The 25214-nt window shown below is 43.3% G+C and overlaps 2 protein-coding genes and 1 long non-coding RNA gene across 5 annotated transcripts; all 3 read right to left on the reverse strand.

The window, feature by feature from the left end:
- Positions 1-12631: 12631 nt before the first annotated feature.
- Positions 12632-13495, reverse strand: LOC125546643 (uncharacterized). Its single transcript, XM_048710820.2, has 2 exons — positions 12864-13495; positions 12632-12748 (listed from the first exon to the last, which is right to left on the reverse strand). Exons 1-2 carry the CDS (start codon positions 13449-13451, stop codon positions 12632-12634), a joined length of 705 nt encoding a protein of 234 aa, XP_048566777.2. The 5' UTR covers positions 13452-13495.
- A 2289-nt stretch (positions 13496-15784) lies between these two features.
- Positions 15785-16341, reverse strand: LOC147978492 (uncharacterized). The gene is made up of 2 exons (XM_087514770.1): positions 15952-16341; positions 15785-15883 (listed from the first exon to the last, which is right to left on the reverse strand). The coding sequence occupies exons 1-2, from the start codon at positions 16339-16341 to the stop codon at positions 15785-15787; spliced, it is 489 nt and encodes a 162-aa protein (XP_087370896.1).
- Positions 16342-20409: 4068 nt separating this feature from the next.
- On the reverse strand, positions 20410-23623 carry LOC147978493 (uncharacterized). Of its 3 annotated transcripts, XR_015618140.1 has the most exons (5): positions 23137-23620; positions 22933-23045; positions 22200-22413; positions 21711-21881; positions 20410-21074 (listed from the first exon to the last, which is right to left on the reverse strand). It is a non-coding gene; the product is annotated as an uncharacterized LOC147978493 (long non-coding RNA). The 3 variants fall into 3 exon arrangements; XR_015618141.1 differs by having other exon boundaries at positions 20410-21024; positions 21711-22413; positions 23137-23623; XR_015618139.1 differs by having other exon boundaries at positions 21711-22413; positions 23137-23623.
- Positions 23624-25214: the final 1591 nt, after the last annotated feature.

The following is a 25214-nucleotide window of genomic DNA, read 5'->3' on the forward strand; positions in this document are numbered from 1 at the left end:
TTCACTATCTATAGGTGTAATCTACAGTCTCTAACTTTGTGTTTGCTTATCTAAACCTTTAATTATAGTTATAGATACGGCAATGCAACACACAATAGCAGTCGAGAGTGGTTTTTCTATACCCCAGGTAGATGCACCCCCGTCTACACCCACGATCGACAGTAAGTAGTGGCTACACCCAAGTTCGATGGACCCACGTGATGAATAGTAATAAAATCAAAACAAATATTAAACAAAAATCTGAATCTTCATAGCATTGACTATGAACAAATGTTTTAGGTGCTTGCAATGTTTGGTGCTCAAATAACATCAAATGATCTCTGTACAAATGAAATAGAAATTCTTTTCAAACAGTGCACATATCTTTGAGCATAATTTTCTTTTGTACAGAGTTCCTCGGATGTCATTTGGCCGCCATATTTTGCAAGCACCTAAAACATTTGGCCAAAATCGAAACTACAAATTTTCAGATTTATTTTTTGATTTGTTTTGCTATGTTTCCGATTGTAGGTGTATCGGAGGTGCATCTACCTGACGTATTGAAAAATCACTCTAAAAAATTGCAACTTCGATTATGACCAAATGTCTTAGGTGCTTGCAAAATTTGGTGGCCAAGTGACATCCGAAGAGATCTATACAAAACAAAACAAAATGTGCTCAAACATATGTGCATTGTTTGACCATATTTTGTATTTTGTTTGTATGGAGAGCATTTGATGTTATTTGGCCATCAAGCTTTGCAAGCACCTAAAACATTTGCTCATAATCAATGCCACGAAGTTTCAGTTTTTTTTTTACAGTTCATCATGAGGTGCACCGGACTTGGGTGTAGCCATTACTTTCCCATAGCAGTATGTATAGTAGCAAGGGGAGAAAACTTACCGTTCGTGGTGAGACACTGAATCCACATGCTTTTACCTTCTTCTCCAATTCCTTGCTCAGCGGAAGATGATATTCATTAGTTAGATTGTCCTTTTCTTCAGGTACAAATTCACCCAGGACATACTTTAGTCTCCACGTCATCTCACGAACAATGCGTGCATCAAGCCAACAAATGAGTTTCTGAAGAAGAAACAAATATAACAATATAATATAATAAGGTAAATATTAATCACTACCACTAGTAGAAAAAGGGCCTTTAGTCCCGATTCATAAGGGCCTTTAGTCCCGGTTCTGGAACCGGGACTAAAGGGTCGGTACTAAAGGGTCGGGACTAAAGGCCCTCCACGTGGCCGCTGCCTGGAGGTCCACCTTTAGTCCCGGTTGGTAACACCAACCGGTATTAAAGGAAATTTTATGATTTTTTTTTTAAAATTGAATTTTAAATTTCTGAATTATTTTAACCTCTAATCTCTAATCACCCCTCATCACTGCTCAATTTAACCTTTAATCTCTAATCATCCCTCATCATTCCAAATCATCTAACTTTCCGAACGGTCACCCATCCTCTCACTACTCCAGCCTGAGCACGCTTAACTTCCGGGTTCTATTCTCCCTCGTTTCCAAGTCTGCACTTATTGTTTTCCTGACAATATTAAGATGTCAATCCTATTAACCCTCAGGAATTTAGCTTGAGCATGAAGTCACACATTTCACTATTTGAGTTTGAAACTATTGTTCTAAAAATCAATAATTATTTAGTAACACTAATATTTCTTGAATAAGTAGTTTGACCACAGTTTGACCATAGTTGACCAAAATTCAAAAAAAACTGAAATAATTATTTAGTAACACTAATATTCTTGAATAATTATTTAGTAACACTAATACTTCTTGAATAAGTAGTTTGACCAGATTTAACAAAAATTCAAAAAAACTAAAATTTGAGCATAACTTTTTTTCCTTTTAGAATTTGAGGATTCTAAAAATTTGCAAACAGGCCGTAGGCAGTCTCCAACGGATGCGGATTTTCGTTCCGAACATTTTGATATATTATACGTTTTTTTCCGACATCGTATGCAAAAGTTATAGCCGTTTTACATTTTTCCTAGATTTTTTGCAAAACATGTCCAAATTTAAGTTTTTAAATTTTCCTAACTAGTAGATGTAGTAATATAACTACCTCTCGAAGGATTTTATTTTTTGAAATTTTTATCATTTTCTTTTGATTTTTTCAAAACAAAAAAGGCGATCCACAGGGGGGTAGAGTTTGAAAATGGGACCTTTAGTCCCGGTTTGAGACACAAACCGGGACTAAAGGGCATCGCACCCTTCTTTAGTCCCGGTTTGTGGGGCATCGCACCCTTTAGTCTCGGTTCATGTCTCAAATCGGGACTAAAGGGCTCAGATGAACCGGGACTAAAGCCTTAGCCGCACGAAACGGGACCAATGCTCACATTAGTCCCGGTTCGTGACTGAACCGGGACTAATGTGAATATTGCCCCGTGACCAAAGCCCTGTTTTCTACTAGTGTACACTAAAATAAAAGAATTAAGGAAATACAACAATAGAGTAGATTAGGGTAAACATTAACTCACAAGTTTGTTCTAAAAAACATACTTAAGTTGTGCGTCCGGAACGATCAACGGTTGTATAAAATTGAATTTTGGGATGAAATTTTCCAGATCCTTACCGGGACCAACAACACTATCCCAGGCAATAGATTTGTTATCAACCTTAATGAAACCAAGGGTGGAGATAGCCTGCAAATAGGATGGTGTGGAACACATCTATTAAAGGATTGGAACGCAACATATGTACAGTAAAACTGTAAAAGAGCACAAAATAATAAAGGCCCAACACTGTCCAAAAACTAGAATAAACTACCTAAATTTCAAATGAACTAAAATGTATGATACCGAGAACACAAATGAACAAATATGCATTGAAATAAGTAATTTCAGGTGGTCAACCCATCAAAATGTTAAAGGCTTGCAGACGGCAACATGTACTCTAAAAGAGCACAAAACAGGAAATGCCCAACAACAGTCCAAAAACTAGAATAAACAACCTAAAAGTTAAGAGACTGAGAACATAAAAAAACAATTTAGCACTGAAAGAAGTAAATTCAGGAGCTATACTGTACATCATGTGCATCACTTAGACGAGTAAACGATGCCCCACTAGTAGAAAACGGAGCTTTAAAACCGGTTCATAAGGGTCTTTAGTGCCGGTTCCATAACCGGCACTAATTGATGGGCACTAAAGGCCCCCCCTTTAGTACCGGTTCGGCACGAACCGGCGCTAAAGTGCCACCACGTGACGTGAGCTCGCGCCCTGGTATGGGGGACCTTTAGTACTGGTTGGTGTTATCAACCGGTACTAATGGTTTTTTTAAAAAAAAATTTAAAAAATTTTGGAAAAAAAATTTGATTATTTTTTTCGATTTTTATTTTTTCTGAATTATTTGGTGATTTAGTCTCTAATCACCTCTCTTAACTGCTCAAGTGTGGACCACTCATTCCAAATCATCTAACCTCTCGACCGGTCACCCATCCCTCTCATTACTCCAGCCCGAGCACGCTTAACTTTCGGGTTCTATTCTCCTTCGTTTCCAAGTCTGCACTTGTTGTTTTCCTGACAATAGTAAGATGCCAATCCTATTAACCCTCAGGAGTTTAGCTTGAGCATGAAGTCACACATTTCACTATTTGATTTTGAAACTATTATTCTAAAAAACAGTAATTATTTAGTAACACTAATATTTCTTGAATGAGTTTGACCATAGTTTGACCACAGTTTGACCATAGTTTGACCAGATTTGACCAAAATTGAAATAATTATTTAGTAACACTAATATTCTTGAATAATTATGTAGTAACATTAATACTTCTTGAATAAGTAGTTTGACCAGATTTAACAAAAAAAATTAAAAAAACTAAAATTTGACCATATCTTTTTTTCCTTTTGAAATTTGAGGATACTAAAAAATTGCAAACAGGCCGTAGGCGATCTCCAAAATTTAAGTTTTCAAAATTTCCTAACTAGTAGATGTAGTAATATAACTACCTCTCGAAGGATTTTATTTTTTGAAGTTTTTATCATTTTCTTTTGATTTTTTCAGAACTGAAATGGCGACACACGGGGGGGGGGGGGGGGGGGGGGGTAGAGTTTGAGAATTGCCCTATAGTGCCGGTTCGTGGCACAAACCGGTACTAAAGGTTAGCCATTTAGTACCGGTTTGTGCCATGAACCGGTACTAAAGGTGATCGTGGGGCCCCAGCCTGACGTCAGCCTGCCATCACCCCTTTAGTACAGGTTCATGGCACGAACCGGTACTAAAGGTTCAACACGAACCGGCATTAATGCATAGTCGTTCGAACCGGCACTAATGATACCATTAGTGCCGGCTCAAATTCAAACCGGCACTAATGTGCTTCACGTTTGACCCTTTTTCTACTAGTGCCCATATCTCCTGTAAAAACAAAAGAAAAATCTATGAGGGATAAGGTGTAGGGCTCATATTTAAGGGAAGGAAAATGGATTATAAATCACACCAGGCCGGAGCCTGGAGGACAGTGCGGTACCTCAGGGTACTGAAGAAATCGCGCTGAAACACTGAACATGGCAAAACCTGACGGAGTTTCAAGCAGCATCATCCTAAATGAATGATGCTTAGGAGGTGCACCGTCTCTGCAAGTGCAAGTAAGACCAAAGCAATTCAATGAAATTGCCAACGACCAAAGAATCATAATAGCTTCCCGCCGCCCTCTCACTATCATGAGATTAGGAGGGTTAATCATCACTATTCTTCCATTTTCGGGCATAAAGATGGTGGCATATTTAGGGATGTAGCAACCATTTGCCAATATCACATTATGTATAATGCAGTTCAAGCCATATCTCAGAGGAAGGAAAGAAAGTATGCACTTACTTTTTTTCAAGAGGCAGTAGATTCACATCATAAAGGGCCCGGTTTGGACAGAGGAAACATCGTTTGAAACCAGTGCCACGGTCTGTAGATATCCTCTCCGGCTCTAAAATCTTTAATCAAATATGCTTGTATTAGCAAATACCTATAACTAAACAAACACTTGAGGAGAACACCAACCTCAATTGTACAGTTAAATTTGACAAGGTTGAGCTGAGGACTCCCATCGGTAGCGCACAACACTTGAAAGTTACAGAAGATAAAAAAAAGTATTAGCATCATAAATACACGAAAGAAAACTAGATAAGAACATTAGCACAATGCAAAACACTTGTGAGGTAAGAACTTAGTGCTATGCTATGTGTATCAGACTAGAACATAATGCGGCTAAATAATGGCATATGGGAAGGAACTTAGCAAATAGATAAATGAACATTTGTAGGAAAAGGCAGTATATATCATAACAAAGTAAGTGGAAAGAGGATTTAGCTTATATATGAAGTAGGAAACATCGTCATTTCAAGAGTACATCTTTAGGCGACTAAACAAATATCATTTGTTGCTCTAAAACATTAGCAATTTTCTTTTTTTTAGAATATAACAGTAACAATTCAATAAGATGAACTACCGTCATCTTACTGATCAACGACGAACTACGTCAATAGTCCAATGCAGGCTTGGTGAGGGCAATGTGGTTTCCCCCCGATTGAAGCATAGACAGACTACTCACTACTAACCCCATCGTACTGTACATTTTAGCTTCTAACTTTTACTTGTAACCCCTGGCCTTCTTGGCCTTTCTCTTAATGAAATGAAATCAGCGCTCGCTGTTTTTCGTCATAAAAAAAAACAGTAGCAATCCAAATAAGATGTCCAGTGCTAGACAACGATTCACAAAAGTTACTTGCATTGTGCATGCATAACTGATGTATACCCATAATCAAACCTCTAGCAGTCAATGCAGCACATATAAAATCCTTGAAGCTAATAGGATGACACATTCAGGGTAGATCAGACTAAGGATCAAAAGAAGTCAATTGCAATACATTCAATGGTTCGAAACTTCACTCACCAGAGTCATAAATACATACACGGAGATCCATCTGGGGGGGCTTGATTGCAGGATCTAATAGAAGATAAAAAGCTCTTCCCTTAGCATCCATCAACTAGATAAAAATAGTATTAGAAGTCTATATATGCAGGGGGTCAACGATTAAAAGGTATTGCACAGTGTGCATTAGTGTGGTTTTCTGTAGCTCAGGCTACATGGTATCCCTTATCTTTGCCATCCATTTATGCATCGCGATCCATGCAGGCGCATTTATCTTTTTTGTTTCTCTCAAATGACACAACATATAAACTTCAATTTTTGCAGAACAACAATACATTCTAACTATAATCTGGAAAAAAACTTTCAGATTTTTTCATGCATTTTAAATACTTAAAATAATATTTTTATTCAAACAAAATCTCATTTTGTATATTTATATCAGACCAAAAAATCTGAAAGTTTTTTCACACATTAATGTCCTAATGTTTGTTCGATCTGCAAAGTTTGAAGTTCATAAGTTGTTTCATTTTAGAGAAACAAAAAAGAGAAATCTTGTTGTTGTTAGTTAGTTGAAGAGTACGGATCTCAAAGCAAGGCTGTAGGGTTGAGGATAAGAGGTTCCATGTAGCCTGAGCTACAAAGAAACTTTGCGTTAGTACACGGATTAAGCACTTGAACAAATAAATGGTTGTTCAAGTAAATACTCACGGCCTTGTGGATTTGGATGTCGGTGTCCTGCATGGCGGCGCTCCGAGTCCCAGAAGAGTACCACCCCAGGACGACGGAGCCAGGAAAGCGCTTCTTGTCTGCAGAACTACAACCCAACAAGCAAGCCTCATCAAACCCAACAAAACCCTTGGAAGGATTCTGATGAGGCTGGGTAATTGGGTATCCTGAAAATGCCTATCAGCTTACAGTGCTCCTTCTTCTCCAGCAAGGCGCGGCAGAGGGTTCCTGAGACGGGGTCGAGCAGGAGGTCCAGGCTGTCCACGATTTCAACCGTCCGCCTGCTCTTCATCCCGATGACGCACCCAGACATCCTCGGGACATCCTCCGACGACAAGGAGCTACTGTCCTTGACGCGGCTGTGGTGCTCGAAGAAGTTGCGGACGACGTTGGGGTGCAGCCTGAAGGCGCAGACGCGTGTGCTGAGGGCGCCTGTGGCCGCGTCAGGCGGCGGCATCGTCGGACGGGTGGGGTGGGGGTGCTGCGGCGGCGAGACGATGTGGAGGAGAAGGCGATCGGTGAGTTTTTTCCTAGGGAACACTTTCACGTATATTGGTTTGATGTGCTTCCCTCGGCCTGGTCCACGACCCACGTTGATATGCTTCTGAAATCTCAATAGTACGGCCCAAAGTGTTGGCAAATAGGCTCAAGGTGGTGCTCCCAGAGATCATTTTAGAGAACCAGAGTGTGTTCATACCCGGAAGGCTGATTACAGATAACGTGTTAATAGCATATGAAGCTTCTCACTTTCTTAGGCAGAAGAAAAATGGGAAGGAAGGGGTGGCTGCGATCAAAGCGGATATGAGCAAGGCATATGATCGTGTGGAGTGGAGTTTCCTTGAGGCAATGCTATGCAAACTTGGCTTTCGTAGACGGTGGGTAGAACTCATCATGAAATGTGTCACAACGGTCTGATACCAAATCAAAGTGAATGGAGTGTTAACTGAACAATTTGTGCCAACACGAGGGCTGAGGCAGGGGGATCCACTCTCCCCTTACCTCTTTGTTATTTGTGCTGAAGGTTTATCTGCGTTATTGCATGAAGCTGAGGAGCAGGGGAGAATTAGTGGCGTCAAGATCTGCCAAAATGCTCCCAGTGTCTCACATCTTTTGTTCACCGGTGACTCGGTGATTTTTCTGAAGGCAAAGCAGGAAGAAGCCGCTGCTCTCCATGAGATACTATAGTTGTATGAAAATTGTTCGGGTCAATGCATCAATCATGAAAAATCGGCTATCATGTTTTCGCCCAACACTGACGTGGCCGTGAAGGATCAAGTCAAGGCTGAGGTTCAGATTACCAGTGAGGACTGGAAGGATCGCTATCTTGGGCTTCCTGTCCACGTTGGGCGGTCCCGTCGACGCACTTTTGCATACATCAAAAGGAGCCTATGTGGGCGAGTTCATGGTTGGCAATAAAGGCTACTAGCGAAGAGTGGTAAAGAAACCCTGGTGAAATCCGTGGCGCAGGCGATTCCGACCTTCCCCATGTCGTGCTTTGATCTCACAAAGACTTTTTGCCAAGAGATAAACACACTCATTGGGAGGTTTTGGTGGAGTCATCAGGATAAGGAGAATACAATGCATTGGCTCAGTTGGGACACCTTGACGAAACCAAAAGCGGAGGGAGGTTTAGGGTTTCGGGACATGCACAACTTCAATCTCGCTATGCTCTCACGACAAGGCTGGCGCCTACTCCAAAACCCGGATAGTGTGGCAGAATCCTCAAAGCCCGATACTTCCCTCACTGTGAGCTCCTAGAAGCAGTGCCAAGGCCTGGAATTGGTAAAAAAGGGCTACATATGGAGGATCAGAGACGGCACCAACGTGAACATCTGGTCTGACCCTTGGATACCCCGGGCATGGTCTCGCCGAATCATCACGCAAGAGGACATAGCCTGTTAACCTCGGTCAATGAACTTATCAACCCTCTCACAGGGTTTTGGGACGAGGACCTGGTAAAGGTAACCTTCTGGCTGGATGATGCTAGCCATATCCTCAAAATCCCGTTACAGGAGGGGGTGGATGACTTCAGGGCTTGGCACTTTGACAAGAAAGGCAATCACTCGGTCTGGAGCGCGTACAAGTTGCAGGTTCAGATCGAGAGGGAAGAGCGGGGCGGGGTACCAGGGAGCAGTGACATGACGGCTGGCAACCTTGAGAGAAGCCCGGAACAGTCATGGAAGAGGATCTGGAAGCTGCCATGCCCGCGTAAAATCCAAATGTTCACTTGGAGAATCAAACATGAGTCCTTGGCACTTCGCACAAATCTGACCCGGCGAGGAGTTAAACTGGAGTCCATAAAATGCCTATTTTGTGGTCGAGCGGACGAGGATGGAGCTCATTTTTTTGTCAAGTGCAAATCCGTAAAGGAAGCTTGGAGAGCCATGCAACTGGAACGATTCAGAGCTGAGCTAGAGCAGTTTACGTCCGTACATGCAATGCAGGACTTTCTATGGGGGCTAGATGAAAACACGCGAGTGCAAATCCTCACTTTCTGGTGGCATTGGTGGAATAATAGAAATAAAGTCAGGGAGGGAGAACTACCTGTCCAGGTGGCCGATCTGATCAGGCGCGCCATGAGCAACACCTTGGAGTATATGCAGCTGTTTACAACGAAAACAAAACCCGTTCCAGATTGCAAATGGCAGCCCCCGCCACATGATAGAGTGAAGATCAACCTCGACGGTGCCTTCACGCCAGGAGAGAATCTTATGACGTGGAGAGTGGTGATCCGGGGTCACATGGGAGAAGTGTTACTGGCGCGAGCTGGTCGCACAGAACACACCGCCGATCCGTTTGCTGCAGAAGTGATTGTCATGTCCCAAGCAATCTCGATGGCTGTTGATGTGGGTGCACTAAGGGCGATCTTTGAGACGGACTCCAAACTACTCCAAGAAGCGCTAGACTTCACGAAGGTGGACGCATCATCGCATGCGGCCATCATCGAGGATATCAAATTTCAGCTGAAGATGTGATTCTCCAACCAGTCCATTAACTCATGAATTAGCAAAACTCGGTCGCTCATGTAGCTTCAATAGCTGTATCGAGTGGGACTCGAATGTACCGCCTGCTGTGGCTGTTTGTGTTACGGGTGATTTCCCGTACACCGTTAATTTATAAAGCTTTGCTTTGCCCTTAAAAAAAACTTCTCTATGTATGACCAGGCCTTATAGAAAAATATATAACAAGATCTACAACTATATCAAACTAATTTCATTAGATTCTTCGTAAATTATAATTTTATACTATATACATTTGATGATGTAGATATTAGTAATTCTTCTATAAACTTGATTAAATTTAAAGAAGTTTTACTTAGAACAAACCTAAATCTTCAAAACGGAGGGAGTAACCTCCAATCACGACCTATCGAGTTGATTTCAATCAATTCAGGGCCGCCGCTAGCTGTCGGTCCCTCCCGATAATTAGCAATCATGCACAATTGGCATGCATTGCTTCCAAGTATTCCCACTAATTTTTTTTTATGAAACCTGACACATTGACAATTAGATACTCCCTCCGTCTCACTAGTGTCACAAACACTCTTATATTATAGGACACAGGAAGTATATGGTAAAAATAGGTTTAACACGCTAATATATATAGTCACGGGCTTGACGGGATACCAAATAGGTTTAGCACTATAATAAGGGTGAAAGCGTTTGTCTTATTATGACCGCTTTGGCTAAGTAGAGATGATATATTGATTTCAATGGCAAAATATCTTCTTTATGCATGTTATATACCGTTGTGTGCATTGGCTTAATACATGATCTAGCCGGAGTACTAACCGATGTTCAAGATGGTGTGTATGCAGTTGGAGTGGGTGGTCAGGGAGTTTTTTACCCAACATGTGTGACGGGAGATGACTAGCATAAGATCACAATTTTCCCCTCTCACTAGGATTTCGCTCTCTCGTTGGTGTCTAACCGGTGTTAAGTATTTTCTTTTCCTACCAATTTCCCATGTGTTTGGTTTTAGCCTTGGCTTGCCAATATTTTGGTCAAGTTTTTGCTATCCCATGATTTGGAAAATTGAACTAGAGTGGGGCAAGGAGCACTGGGATGCCAAAAAATTGGCCATGATCGAAAGAAATACCAAGTTTTCATCATGGCCAAAATTTTGGTAGGGTAACTTTTGAACACAATCCAAACATACCTTTAGGCTTGCAAGGGTTCCGTTCAGCATGATTCAGGGGTAGTCCTCGAACCGCTTCTTGACCTTGACAAACCCGGGGTATGGTCATGGTAAGGTTTTATGTTCTCCACCAAATAGTAGATTGATTAGGGTTTTATGGCAGAGGCACGCGACAAGTTTGTCTTTTAGTCCCTCGGGAAAGGAAGACACCGAGTGCATGATGGAGCGCCTAGGACTCCGGAAGGAAGATCTGGACCATGTGATTTTTTTTAGGAGGAAGATCCCTTGTCGGCATTGTCTACTTGTTGGATGGCAGTGGCTAGAGTACATATGTATGGACAAGGAGTGCATCCAATATTAGTTCATCAAGAACATGGGGTCAACATGGAAGTTAGCTTAGCACGTTCTTAAACAAGCACTCAATGATAATAGGTATACTCTGCAATTCTCTTGCTTGGGGAATTGGGGGAAGTACTGAAGGCGGGTCCTGGATATTCTGAGGACAGACAATAGTTGTTGTGGGAAATAATTAATTGCATATGTGGGTCCCATTAGTCCTACATGGCTGATAAACACCAGTCTAAGACGGTTAACAGAAGTCCAAGAGAGCCATCATGGTTAACAAAAAGTCCAAGGAAGCCATCATGGTCAACAAGTCAAAGGAATAGTACTAAATAAAATATCAAGTTAAAGATGAAGGGAATAAGTAAAGAAGCCCAAGCCAATAAGCCAATAGAGGGCCCAATTAGTCAAGGCCCGTTTATGAATGGATGAGAAGGAGTGGCTCAATATGTCATACTTATACTGGATTACTACTGCAAACATGTAGTAGTACATGTTTGCAGTAGGAATCTGGGAAAATTTCAGCCTATTTGGACAACAAGGTTGGTAGATATTTGCTATTTTGCTAGACAGACCCAAGTTTTGGTTCAAAAAAATATTTTTCAAAAAATCCAGCAAATACTGCATGTTCCCAAATAGTAATCTAGTTAGTAAAGTTTGAGCTTATTTTGGTAATAAATTAGGTGATATTGGCTAGTTTGCTACAGATCCAGATTTTTGGTTCAAATTTTGATAATGATAATTTTGAAAAAAGTGAAAAAGGTAATGTTTTTAGTAGTAATCTGAAAATTTTGAGCTTATTTGGACAACATGATTAGGAGGTAATGTCTATTTACCTTCAAAATAAGATTTAGTTTTCTAGCCGTTAACTTAACTTTGAGCCCAGCCTTCATTTTTTTTTCTGGATTTGCCACTGATCATATGGAAGTAGCATATGCATTTTCCCTATAGAGAATGGAGAATGGACTCAGAGAACTACATCAGCAGCTCCTACTCACCAACCGGTTTTTCTTTTAAACCCCTGATCCCGAGCGTGCTTCCTGTCAACTTGGGTATGAAGCGCAAAGGCTATGGTATCTAGAGACAACGTGACACATGTGGTAAGCAATCCAAATAATTCAAGAAAAAAAAAAGGCTGTGGTATCTAGATATGCTGATATGTCTTGCTCCAAAATTGGTCATGCAATAGGATAGCTTGCTTTTCTGTTATATCCCTCTGCTCCTCATGGCTCTGTACTGATTAATGGAATCCCGGAGAAAAACCTGCCCTAACTTTATTAAGCAAAGGTAGTAACTAGGATTATTAAACAAAGTTAAAATGGTCGGAACATAGTTCAAATCTCGAGTGAATTGGCAATTCTAACAAAATGCTCCTCACCAAGCAAAGGTAGTAACTAGGATTATTGAAATGTCCCTGTATTAATTCATATGCACTTTGGCAGAATCACAACAGAAACCAAAGAAGCATCACGGCTAAACAAGCAAGTACTACTATAACAATACAAAGTCATATGGAAATCTATCTCCTTTCTCTCGTAACACTATCAATAAGTTTGTGGACTCGTTCATAACTGAATGACTTCCTCAGGAGGTTCTCTCTTGCAGCGAGCATTCTTCTTCAGCAGGAAGACGTCAGTCAGGACGGTCTTCGACTTGAGGGAAGTAGCGAGTATTCCCAGCGCCTACATTTCAAAATCCAATGCATTAAAATCAATTATCGGTTCAGTTCAGGGAAAAATCACCACCTAAAGTTCAAAGGCTCGGAAGAAATTAAGGCACTACACCAAGTAGAAGTACCTCTTCCTTGCCGATCTTCACTGTCTTCTCCTGCATCACGCTGAAGTCCTTGACGCCGCACTGTGCAAACCGCGTGATGCCCAGCATAGGGATCGTCGTGAAAAAAGACGCCGGCGTCACCGAGAGGTCGTCCCGGACCGTGTATGTGGACGCAGGCAGCACCGTGGTCGTGGCTGCTGCGGCGGGAGCCACGTTCCCGTAGGCTCTGGCGGGGGCGAGCATCGCGGCCGCGTATTCACTGCTATGCTCATTGTACGAGTTTCTAGTGTTACGGTGTGTGACATCGCCGTTGGTGAGCTGCGCGCTCAGCAGCTGCTGCAGGCGGGAGAGCATGGCAGGGCCAACTTCCGGGCTGAGGCGCAGCTCCTTGCTCTTGTAGTTTGCGTCCAGCTTCTCCATGCTGCCGACCACGTTGCCGATGCTGCCCACCATGCGCTCTTTGGTGAGCAGGGTGGTCACGGTGCCCAGCGGCAGGGAGAGGAGGCCGGAGAGGAACTCCACGACGTCGCTGCCGGCCTCGGCAAAGCACACCTTCTGAGACTTGGTGTCGATCAGGAGCTTCATCGATAACTCATTGGTGGTCGCCATGCTATTTATTAGTTCCCTATGTTTCTTCTCAACTATCTGGTTCCTGCTGCCTGCCAGGAGTAAAATAAAGTCAACTAAACTTTCAGGCTTTACAACTGTTGTAGTTCAGTTCTTACGAAATGGTAACACTTGGCCAGAAATATGCATATCAGTATCTTCCAACAGCTGTTTTAAAAAGATGGAACAACCACAAATTTTTTGTAGACTGTACCCACTACCAAGAGATCCCCATATGGAAAATAACTTCAGATTAGTAGTCAAATTTAAGGGTAAACCACAAGGTAATTAGCACAACAACGCAAGCTATGAAACACTAAATCAACACGAAACTTTTAGTAGCTCATATTTGTGATAAATATGCTCCCTCCCTTTCTTCATGCAGGGTATATCTTTACTATCCAATTTTATCCAGTGCACTTGATCAATTCTAGGATACATACACCGCAATGAACAACAAATGCATAATGTGGGGGTAGTGCATGCATTTCTCTATAGTGGATGTTAATATATATTTTTGGATATTCAACTCAGCCAACGGTTTTGAATATCAATAGGGGAAATGTTTTAGCTCATTTGTAAATATAGAAATATATAGAGTAATGCTAAACTAAGCGTGAGTGTAGAATAGCTTATTCTACACCCCAGTAACGGTACATACAAAATATGGTAACACACTATGTAAAATATAGTAATTTTCATAAAAATGTAGTAAATTACAAACATAGATGATAAAAAAATATTTTCCGAATTACTACATTTTGTACACCGTTTTACTAGATTTTGTACATAGCGTTACTACAGGGTGTAGAATAAGCTATTCTACACTCACGCTTAGAATAGCGTTACCCTATATATATACATACAATAATTACTTTGCCATCTATGGACAACTGACAAACACAAATAGAGTAAGAGATGCAAACACGTCGTTGAAGCAGAGGACATTCACTGAAAAAAGTAGCCAATGATCAGAGGAGGATTGTTGGTAGAAAGACCAAGGAATTAGGAGGATTTATTCAAACAGAAAACCAAATGTTAGTGCTTTCTTCTTCTAGAAACGACCCTCCATTCACGTTAGCCTATAAATATCTCAAAGCCCAACCATGCATGTTTTTTCCCCACTGTGTACATTTCAGATATAAGTCTTTTTTAGGGGTAGATATAAGTTTTTATATCCTTCAAATGATATAGCAATGTCAATGTAGCAGAGAATTAAAATTAAACGGATAACAAATACCAAATATCATGATATATGGCAGATCTAGCAGCGCAATAAACGTATATGTATGTATGTATGTATGTATGTATGTATGTATGTGCGGACCACTCTGCTCGGTGGTGGCGCTACACATACTTTGTGATGTCAACTGGCATCACATAATGTGCGAATCCCTCTTACCAAATTGTATATTTATGACAAAATATAAACACCAAGAGTTCAGATGATATGGCATCACAAGGTTCTGGAGTATCTTACAAGACATGGATCAGCATTCAGTTATGACCTAAATCCGATTATGATGATATAGGCCATGAACTGATCAATACCCTTGTAGATCTACCTAGCCTCTCGCACCCAAACCCAACAGCACCCAGCCGGCGCAGATTACATTAAAAAGCAAAAGGCAGGAGAAGTAGTCCGTGCATAGCACGGTGGATACAGAGTATGTCGCTCACAGTGTCGCCTATGGTGCCGCCCGCCGGCGATCGAAGAAGAGATTTGACGAGCTATCAGGGCGACGACTCAGCGAGGGTTTTGCGGCTGCGTTGGTTGGGCCATATAGTAGGGCATTCCTATGGAAATAGCCGCCCTGTTTTTTGTCCATCGAAGGCCCGGACTTCTCGTCCTGAATTCCCGGCAACAGGCACCTCCTAGTTTTGCGTTTAAAAACCACTCAAAAAATTAGTTTTGCTTTTTTAAAACTCCATTTTGATGCAATTGTTTTTGGTTTTCTTGGGCTTCTTTATTGTTTAAGTTGGCCTTTGTTGAGTTAATTAAATATTCTGCAATGTATAAACCTTGTTTGGCTTCTACAGGCGTCAATGCTTAGAGCATCTCTAACAGTCGTGCAACGAGCGGCGTGCTAAAACAGTTTTTTGCGCGCAGAAATAGCGGTTTTTTGCGCGCGGCAGGGCGCTGGCTTCAGCAGCGGCTGCAAAATATTGCGCGCGCGCGACCCACTCCAACAGACGTTGCAAAAAAAGGGCGCACGCGAGCAAGCAGAACACAAACTAGTTCAACCACATAGATAAATTCAACGATACAAATAGAAAAGTTCAACCAAACAGTACAAACTAGTCCGATACAAATATAAAACTAGAAACTACAGTGACTACTCTGAGTCGTCGTCCTCCTCCTCCTCGCTTGTGTTGTCTGACATATCAAGAAACACATCTTCCCACCGATCGTCGTTGTCGGAGAAGAATGATGTCTGTCGCACTGCGATATCGCCAGTGCCTTTCGACGACGCATGTCCGCCCGTTCCGCGCGCCGCCTTGCCATCCTCTCCGCCCAGAAAGTGCTCTCGTTGGCGACATCCTCCGGGTGGCGCTGGCGCCACTCCGCCATGGCTCGCTCGTCCGCCTGGGTGATGAGGAGGCGGCGCTGCTGCCGATGGTGTTCCTGAAGGTCGGCGTCAGTTACTAGCCGCGGCGGAGGGGCGAGGTCATGCACCTGCTTGCAAGTCCAAACGTCCTGGAAGTTCATCTGTGCGCGAGGCCTTGAGAGGCGCCACGTCGCCGCGTCGTACGCGCGGGCGGCCTCGTGCGCAGTCTTGAACGTCCCGAGAACGAGAAGCGTGCCACCGGAGCGGATCTCCGCATAGAACGCGCCGGAAGGGCGGACGCGGACGCCGCGGTAGCCGGAGGCGCTTCGGCGGCGCGAATGCATGCCGGCGGCAGGGAGAAAGCGTCGGAGAAGGCGGCGCGGTGGGGCGCCGGGTGCGAGGAACTAGAGGGCGGCGGGGAGGGGGGAGAAGGGGACAGCTACGCTCGAGTGTGCGGTGACGGCACGGGCACACGCGTTTTATAGAGCACGCCCCGTCCAAAACTGCCGCGCGCCGGTCCGTTTTCCCGCGCGCGATTCTTTGTCGCGCCGAAATTTTCCATGCACGCTCGAGCGTGCGAAAACGCTCCGCGCGCGCTATTGTTGTTGTGTTAGAGATGCTCTTACATGTGTTATAGACTACTAGCAAAAAGACCCGTGCGTTGCAACGGGATGAAAAAATAGCACCTTCAAATCATACCACTGAGAATATAATACCTACAATAATTATACTAACATACTCCAAATTACATTAGTATACAAATGTACATATTATTCAATCGATAAATTTGACATTTATGTCTTTAGCTCAACGCCATGCTTCACTACTAGGGAAAAGCTTATAGACAGACGCTTACTAGTAGCGAGGGTTTATAACCCTCGCTACTGCTACTTACTAGTAGCGCGGGTTTTTAACCCTCGCTACTACTAACTTGATACTAGTAGCGCGGGTTTTTAACCCTCGCTACTACTAAGCGGTCTCTACCGTGTCCTCCCGGGACATGCCATAGTAGTAGCGAGGGGTACAAACCCGCGCTACTACTAAGTTGATAGTAGTAGCGCGGTTTTACACCCCTCGCTACTACTAAGTACGAGGTAGGTGAAATCCCCGTATCCTCAGCCGAATCCCTCCTCTCTCCCTCACTTTCCCCCTCTCTCACTTTCCTCGTCTCTCCCTCATACTCCAGCGGTGGCCGCCGCTGGTACACTCTACTTTCTTCGCCCTCTCCCTCTCCGAGATCCCTTCGGTGGGCGGTCGCCGGAGCTCCTCGCCACCGCCAAGATGCGGAAGCGCGACCACGGCATCCTCCTCCTCGCCGCCTTCACCCTCGTCTTCTTCTTGCTCTAGGTCAGCCCTCCTCCCCCCCTCTCCGATTCGATCCGGAACGCTAGCTGACCCATCCCTCTCCTCCTCCGGCAGCACGAGGGCGACTTCTCGTTCCGGAAGACATGGACCGCCTTCTGCCGCCGCTCGTCGCCGACCTCAACGGCGACGCCCGCCGTGAGGTGTTGCTCCCCACGCACGATGCCAAGATGCAGGTCCTCCAGCTCCTGGCCCACGCCGGGCTGGCCTCCGCGGCCGCCCTCGACGGCTTCCACGAGGCAAGCGTCATGGACGAGATCTCCCTGCTCCCGGCCAACGTGCGCGCGTCATGGGGTCGAGATTTTCTTTTTTTTTGGTTTTCCAAATTAATAGTAGTAGCGCGGGTCACAGACACGCACTACTACTAACACACGTACTAGTAGCGCGGGATGCACCACGCTACTACTACTAGTTAGCTATAGCACCGTAGTAGTAGCGCAGGCACCCGCGCTACTACTAGCTTTTAACCCGCGCTACTACTAGGCTTTTTCCTAGTAGTGCTTCATTACTGGGAAAACATATGAAAACGTGAGGATGTGCCGTGCAACGCGAGCATCTTGTATGTTTTGTTACACCTACAAAACGTATGCTCGTAGAAAATTGGACCTCAAGCTAGAGAAAACCCATGTGTTTGCTTTATAAAAATTACAGATTATAGAAAACATGTCAGTGCATTGCAATGGAAGAAAAAATATCAAACCCCCAAGCCCAATAAACATGACTCAAGAGCCCAAACAGATACACACCCTCTATTTCAACAAGACACTCCATTTAAAAATAGTAGCTAGTTCAAAGTTATCCAATCAAATACTAACTGGCCAGTTCCACTAAAAAGAAAATTTAATTAGTTAATTTCTCAGCCGGTTAAATAGTAATGCTCGCCATCTCTAGTAAAGTCCTCTCTTGCATCATGTCTCTCCATGGAGAGAATGTAGAACTATCATATTTCGTACTTCGTCATATGACAATAAACAATAAGCTAGGATGAATCAACTCAAATAATTCCACAAAATCTCTTAATTATGGTTCAAAGGATGGAAATAAAATGGAAAGCCTTTAAACAAACTTTGCTAGTCAACAACCATTGCACAGGCTCGTTCAAAAAAAAAACCATTGCACAGATTCAGTTTAGTAGAGTACAATAGTTTATTTTGCATACAACAAGAGTGCAAGATTCTAGAAACAGATGTGTCTGTGTTCAACCTAATTGTCAAGCACCGGAACCTAATCTTCTCCGAAGTAGCAGTAGATAGAACTTCCACCAAGGCGTAGGCATGTAACTGTAAAAATCAAATCCATTGAATCCTAAACAATATGCAAATGAGAAATCAATATCTAACAATGTCGTTCTTGTTAAATGTGATCCGAAAATTGTTAATATAATACATAGCAGAAGTGAGACAAACTGAGCAGAACATTAGCAATATAAAGTGCAAGCCATATTAAACATACAGGAAGAAAAAAATTAATTAAAAAGATGGGTGGATTCATGAGAATTAACGACATACTAATAAGTGGGGCCAGTCCCTTGCTTGGCCTTCAGACTTTGAAAGTTAATATGTCTTGCCGAGGCTCTACTGCCGTCGATGCACGGTAATAGTTTCGAGTGCAGACTGCAGACTGAAGACTGAACATTACCAGTTTGATGCCTGGCCGCAAATTCTAGCAACCGACATTGACTTCCAAACTTCATCGCAGCATGTAGCTAACTGTCTTTGGTGAGGTTACATCAAACGTTTACCGAGCTTCTTGGCCCGACTAATGAGCCTATACTTGGTGGAGTACACGTCGATGTAGGTGAAGCAGGGCCACCCTGTGAGTGAGACTGGCCGTGGTCTCATTCAGTCACCCATTGAAGAATTGAGCCCCTGTTGTAGGGGACGGAGCAGGCGCGGTTGTCCTTTTCCGCGGCAAGTTCTGGGTAGAATACCACGCCATACTGCAGGCACCAGAGCGGCATGAGCCTGTATACCTAGTCAACTTTATGCCTGCTGATTTCTCATATCTTTCTCCAAGCAGTACAATACTTCTATACTTCTCCCCTACCTGCAGTGTATACATTGTTTAGAAGAGAATGAGAGAAGACCACCATCTTCCCAGGCTCTGCATCTAAGAAGACCAACTAACACATTTGCCATAAGTGTATATTGTTTTTGTACCTTCTCTCGATTCAAATATAAACAACACATGCATATATATACACGTCCATCAGGACTCCTTATCAAATTTCAAAACTGTATTTTTGTTCTAATCTAATCACCCGCGCACACATTGATTGATAAAAACTTTGGTGTGTGGAAAAATCAAGCGAGGCATACATGGCAATATTCAGAAACATACTATTTTCATTAAGATTACATATCCATAGGTAATGGGAAGTACTAAGGAGTACGTTGCAACAGGAATAATCATTCCAGTACAAAGGACAGCTGTAGTTTTCGCTGGGAACTGAACTCCGACAGTGCTCGGACACCACCGAGGAAGCAAAAGCTGAGGCTGTTTCTTGCTCTCACTCATCCACATGAATGGTAAGTTGGTAACTGGCCCGGTAATCTTGAAAATCGACAGCTCGCAGTTTTTGAGGTGCTACAATTCACTGGGACCTGCAGATCAAGACTGTTTGTTGGGTATGTGGATATTAGGGAGCAGATGATTCGTTTTCAGTAGTGATGCACATCCCTGATGCGTCGAGAGTGTAACCAAGTAGATCATGGGCTGGCTAGCTATGCTAGATCTCATGGATTTTTTATATTAGACGAGAGGGTCCATGGCCTACTTCAGTACGTCATTTGTATGGCAATGATGCGATTAATGAAAAATCTTTTAGGAAATCCTGAAGGAAAGATTTTAGTTAGGCGTGCAACAGTTGATCAACCAAGACTTAGATATGAACCTTGCCGGAGGGTTATTTATCAATAGACTGGCACTACGCCTAAACTTTGTATCAAAGCATAGCGATGCGTTAACAAAGCTGCAAGCTAAATTTGTTTATGCTTGCTGGGCACCATAGGTCCTAGAATATATAATATATATATATATATATATATATATATATATATATATATATATATATATATATATGAAATCCACTGTATGTTGTATACACAGACCTGCTTTTCAAAAGAGCACAACAATATCTAAGGGTGATTAATTTCCCACTATTTGTGTATATGTATAGGAACCTTGAAAAAATCCGACTTCAATTTTTGGAAAACTTGCTTGGTGAGTAAAGGTCAGAGCAAGTGTTACAACCAAGTCCTTCAGCTATTCCAGCAATATCCACTACTGGAGCACCAAAGAGACCACCAAAGAGACGGGGCTTGTTGCTTCCTGATCTGATGCCTAGAGCAAAACCCCCCATAATTTCGTTGGTAATGACTCACTATGGAATCACGAATTTATTCTGAAAGTGAAAAGTAGTACACAAAGCAACTGACGAAGGCACGCAGCTGTCTCCTCGAAGCGCCACCACCCCTCGCACTGGAGCGCAGCCAACCATTGACGCTGAACCAGATTTTGAGCTCGGTCACCAGCTGACCGCCACAGCCACCCTGGATCCGTGGGTTGAAGTGGGGGATCTCCGTCGCGACTTTCCCATGTCTATGTCCATAGCGAACTACGTCAAGCGGAGGCAACGGGTATATGTGGCGACGGCTAGCTCCACGCTGACGAAGAACAACAGCACACCGAGCAGCGTCAAGCTTAGTACCGTAAACTACAATATCATGATGTGAAATGTTAAAACCGCTTCCGATTTTCAAAAAGGCAGACCAAACAGTACAGTACTCCATCCTTATATATACTGGCCAAAAGGCAACTTCAAACAATTTACACTACAGCACCCCATGTTGATTGTGAATGCATACCAAACAGTACAAATTCCACTCTAATATGCATTGAACAGGAAAGGAATTTCCAACCATGTACTACTGCACATAATTATTTGTTATATTTACAACATTTTTTGTTTGCTCATTACAAAATAAGGCAAATCCTACCAAATGTGTTGGTATGGTAGGAAAATTTTCAAGAGCCGAGATTCGCAATGCTACACAACTAAAAGTATTAACCTTAGAACTGTGATCCTAGATTGCAAATAAGCATACTTGACAGGAACTATTTAAAACTACATCCTAGTTCTAAATTTGTAGTAGTGCTTTCTTGATATCTTAGGGTCTGTGACTAAAATCAGCTGTGCCTATTTAATCAACCATGACAAAGTTTATGATCTTAAACAGCAGTAGCAATCATGGTCAATCTGAATCACGGACATTGCAAAATGTAGCAGTATCTTGTATCACAATGGCATATGCAAGTATTGAAAAAGATAGAACTGCGAGCATCACAGTACCTGGGACAATCATTTCTTCAGAAAAGTACCCATCAAAGTAGTCATCGATAATTCCTGCCAATGTCATGTTATACCATCAAGAGCTATCTTGATATCTTAGGGTCTGCAACCTCAAAGCAAGATAAACGTAGAACAAACTGTCCTGGTAGGTGTACCCAAATGTGTTCTTTTCTGCCATCAATAGAAGTAAGAGACCAGCAAAGAATTTTAGAGCAATAGTTGCTATAAGAAAAGTTAAAAATGTCCAAGCATAAAAATTTGTCTACTACATCACAGTAACACGAGAATATTGACCAAGACTTTTACAATAACATGCAATGTTTTTGGAACCATTTAGTAGTAGGTTTTGGTTCTAGTAGTAGGCATTTGAGTTGAAGTACACCAAATTTACATCAGATGTTTTTCAAAGAGACAAATAACATCCAACAACAACTACTCAATATAACAAAAGGATAATAATTTTCCATGACAATGAACATCACTGTGTACCTTCTTTGTATGTTCTCTTTCCATTTTTAGAGGAAAATGCTAACAATACTTCAAGATTTTTATCACCACTTTTCTGAGGCCAAAGAATCTGGACACCCACTTATCTTCTAATGCACCTTCAGAAGTAAGTAGACTATCATAACACCATTCTCTGTGAGCTCCAACAGCAGCAACATCTTGTTTCCAACCATGAAAAAATACGCCCCAATAACACCTAGAACAAAAATAAAAGAACCCCAATAACAATACAGATCTTGTTTGCTGAAGACAGTCTCACCATACAAAATCTAAGGAGTTTTATTAAAACTCAGCGAGATGCCTTTTCCCAAAATAATAGTATTTCATATGAAAAGACACGTAACTAACAATATACAATGATCTGCATTTGCTAACTACTATAATCAGTTGTTTGCAATGTTTAATACCATGTTCAGAAGGAGAAATCTGTGCCATCTCCTACAGAGTGCAATCCAGTATGTTCAGAAGGCAAAAGCAAAGACATAAAAACTACTAATGCATATGTTTGAAAAGTGAGTTCCTAATAATATGAGATCATCGTCGGACTTCCAATCAAAGCAATTCATAGGATCGACTATTACAAAGATTTCAGTAAACGTTCTCATTATCTTTGATTGATTACAAACAGATTTCTGCCTATTGCACAAAGCCCATGCTTATAATCTGATGGGAACTATTAAAAACAAGTGAACATATCAGGAAAACATCTACTGACCTCCATCCATTACGCCATGTAAGTTGGTTCCCTTGGAGTTCAGGTAATACATAGACAACAAAATCAATTGAATAGAGAAAGCAATCTGCACTGTACTGGTAGCTAAGCGAGATCTACAGGAGCAGAGGTGCATGGTTTGATCAAGGAATTGGGAATCAGTTTAAAAAAAGGAAGGGGGAGAGGCTTGGGTGGAAGGGGTCTCACCAAGATGTAGCCATGGAGGGGGGGCGACTGGAGGAAGCAGTTGCAGCCTTGGGGCAGCGCACGCACGGCACCATCCTGTCATCGCGAGCAGTAGTGTTTCTATTCTTTCCCCAGCCTCCGTCACGCTCATGGCTCTGAGCCACCGCCGCCGTCATCGCGCTCGTGGCTCCGATGAAGCCCTGCCCGAAACCCTAGCCACGGGCGAGCGGGTGGTAGAGAACGGGAGCGGAGAATATCGCCGGAGGGAAGGGAGGCGCGGACCGTGGAGAGCTCGGGGGCGTGCTGCGCGGCGCTGGAGGTCGCCGGAAGCGGACGGCGTGGGTGGCGGCGGCGGCGATGACTTTTTTTTTGAAACTCCGGCCTCTTTATTAGATCAAATAACCATTACATCTTCCACCAGCCACCTTACAATGGATGCCGGTGGTTCCTCAACTCACAGCGAGGGTGGGTTGGAGACCGCCAGCCTAGCTAGCTCATGAGAGACACCGAAGTATAACCTACTACGAATACATTGCAATCTGCATAAATTGCCGCCGCTCCTGTCACCGTGAATCCACCCAAGTTCATCGTGTTAATCACCTCCAGGCAATCCGCCTCCACCACCAGCTTGTTCACGCCCACCTGTTGCGCCAGTAGGAGCCCATGTCTCAAAGCAAATGCTTCCGTTGTTGCCACGTCCGCCACATGCTCTAGTTTTCCATTGGACGCCGCTATGAATCCCCCTCTGTCATCTCTCAGTACTGCTCCGACTACTCCATTGAGAGTTTCTGCATGAAATGTTGCGTCAACATTGAGCTTAACACATTCCTCCATAGGCTTGATCCATCGTTCCTTGTTCACCCCTGTATCCTTCTTCCTTGCATGAGTATAATTTGCAGCTAGGGCAGAAATTGACAAGGCCGACCGAGCTGGCGATTGGACCTCTTCTCCATGAACTAGTTGCCTTCTCTCCCACCATATATACCATATCCCAACGAGGATTAATGTTTGTGCGCTCACCTTTGGAAGCAGGCTTCCTCTCGTCGGCATACATAAAATATTGTCCAAAACTGAAGAACCAGCTCTGTCTACATTACTTGCCTCCTCCACCAATCCATCTAGTTTTAGACACCTCCATATTTCCGCCGCTCTTGGACAAGTAAATAGTGCATGCTTGACATCCTCACATCCTCCTGCACACGTAGGACAGTTCCTAGGCATAGCAATATGTCGCCAGGACTCCGAAGCATGGAACGAACCCATGCAACACTTTCCATGCGTGAATCTTGATCTTTCTCGACAATGAGGACTCCCACAGCTTCGCCCATACTGGATAACGCTGTGATTGTTGGCCTTCCGTTTTCTCAAACCATCGTCCAAACTGGTGATCCCATTCAGCATGGTACGCCGACCGGACTATGAACATGTTGTTCTTCGTGAATCTCCAGGCCACGAAATCCTCCATCATACCCTGCGGCGCGAGCGGGATCGCCAGAATTCTCTCCGCATCAACCTGCCAAAACGTATCCATTACAAGATCTCGATCCCATACACCTGTCACCGGATCGATCAGGTCGGCCACCTTTGACAGCAGATTAGCTCCTCTCGGGGTAACTACACGTCCGTCCGCGCTCTCAGCAATCCACGGGTCAGACCAAATATTAACCTGAGAACCGTCACCGATCCTCCAAATGGCACCTCTTTTGAAGGTGTTAATTCTTGCACAAATGCTCTGCCACGTGAAAGAACACCCACTCTTCATCTTCGCTTCTAATAGTTTTCCGTTCGGATAGTACTTCGCTCTTAAGACTTGTGCACACAGCGACTCCGGGTTCTCCAACAGTCTCCATACCCGCTTGGCCAGTAGGGCAAGATTGAAACTATGTAGATCCCTGAACCCCAGCCCACCTTTGCTCTTTGGCGGCGGCGATGACTTAATGTGCGAGAGGGAGAGGAGGCGAGCCCGTGCTCCTTTTGTGGTCGCGTTTTTTTCCTTTACACAAATTTGCTCGGACCGCGGGTTGAATGCTTCAAATGGCAGGGTGTTTTGTGAAAAAACGAAGCGTTTTCTCAGATCCACTTAAACAGGGAGGGCGGGT

This window comes from Triticum urartu, chromosome 3A (genome assembly GCF_056163025.1).
Source record: "Triticum urartu cultivar PI428250 chromosome 3A, HENAU_Tu73, whole genome shotgun sequence".
NCBI lineage: Eukaryota > Viridiplantae > Streptophyta > Magnoliopsida > Poales > Poaceae > Triticum > Triticum urartu.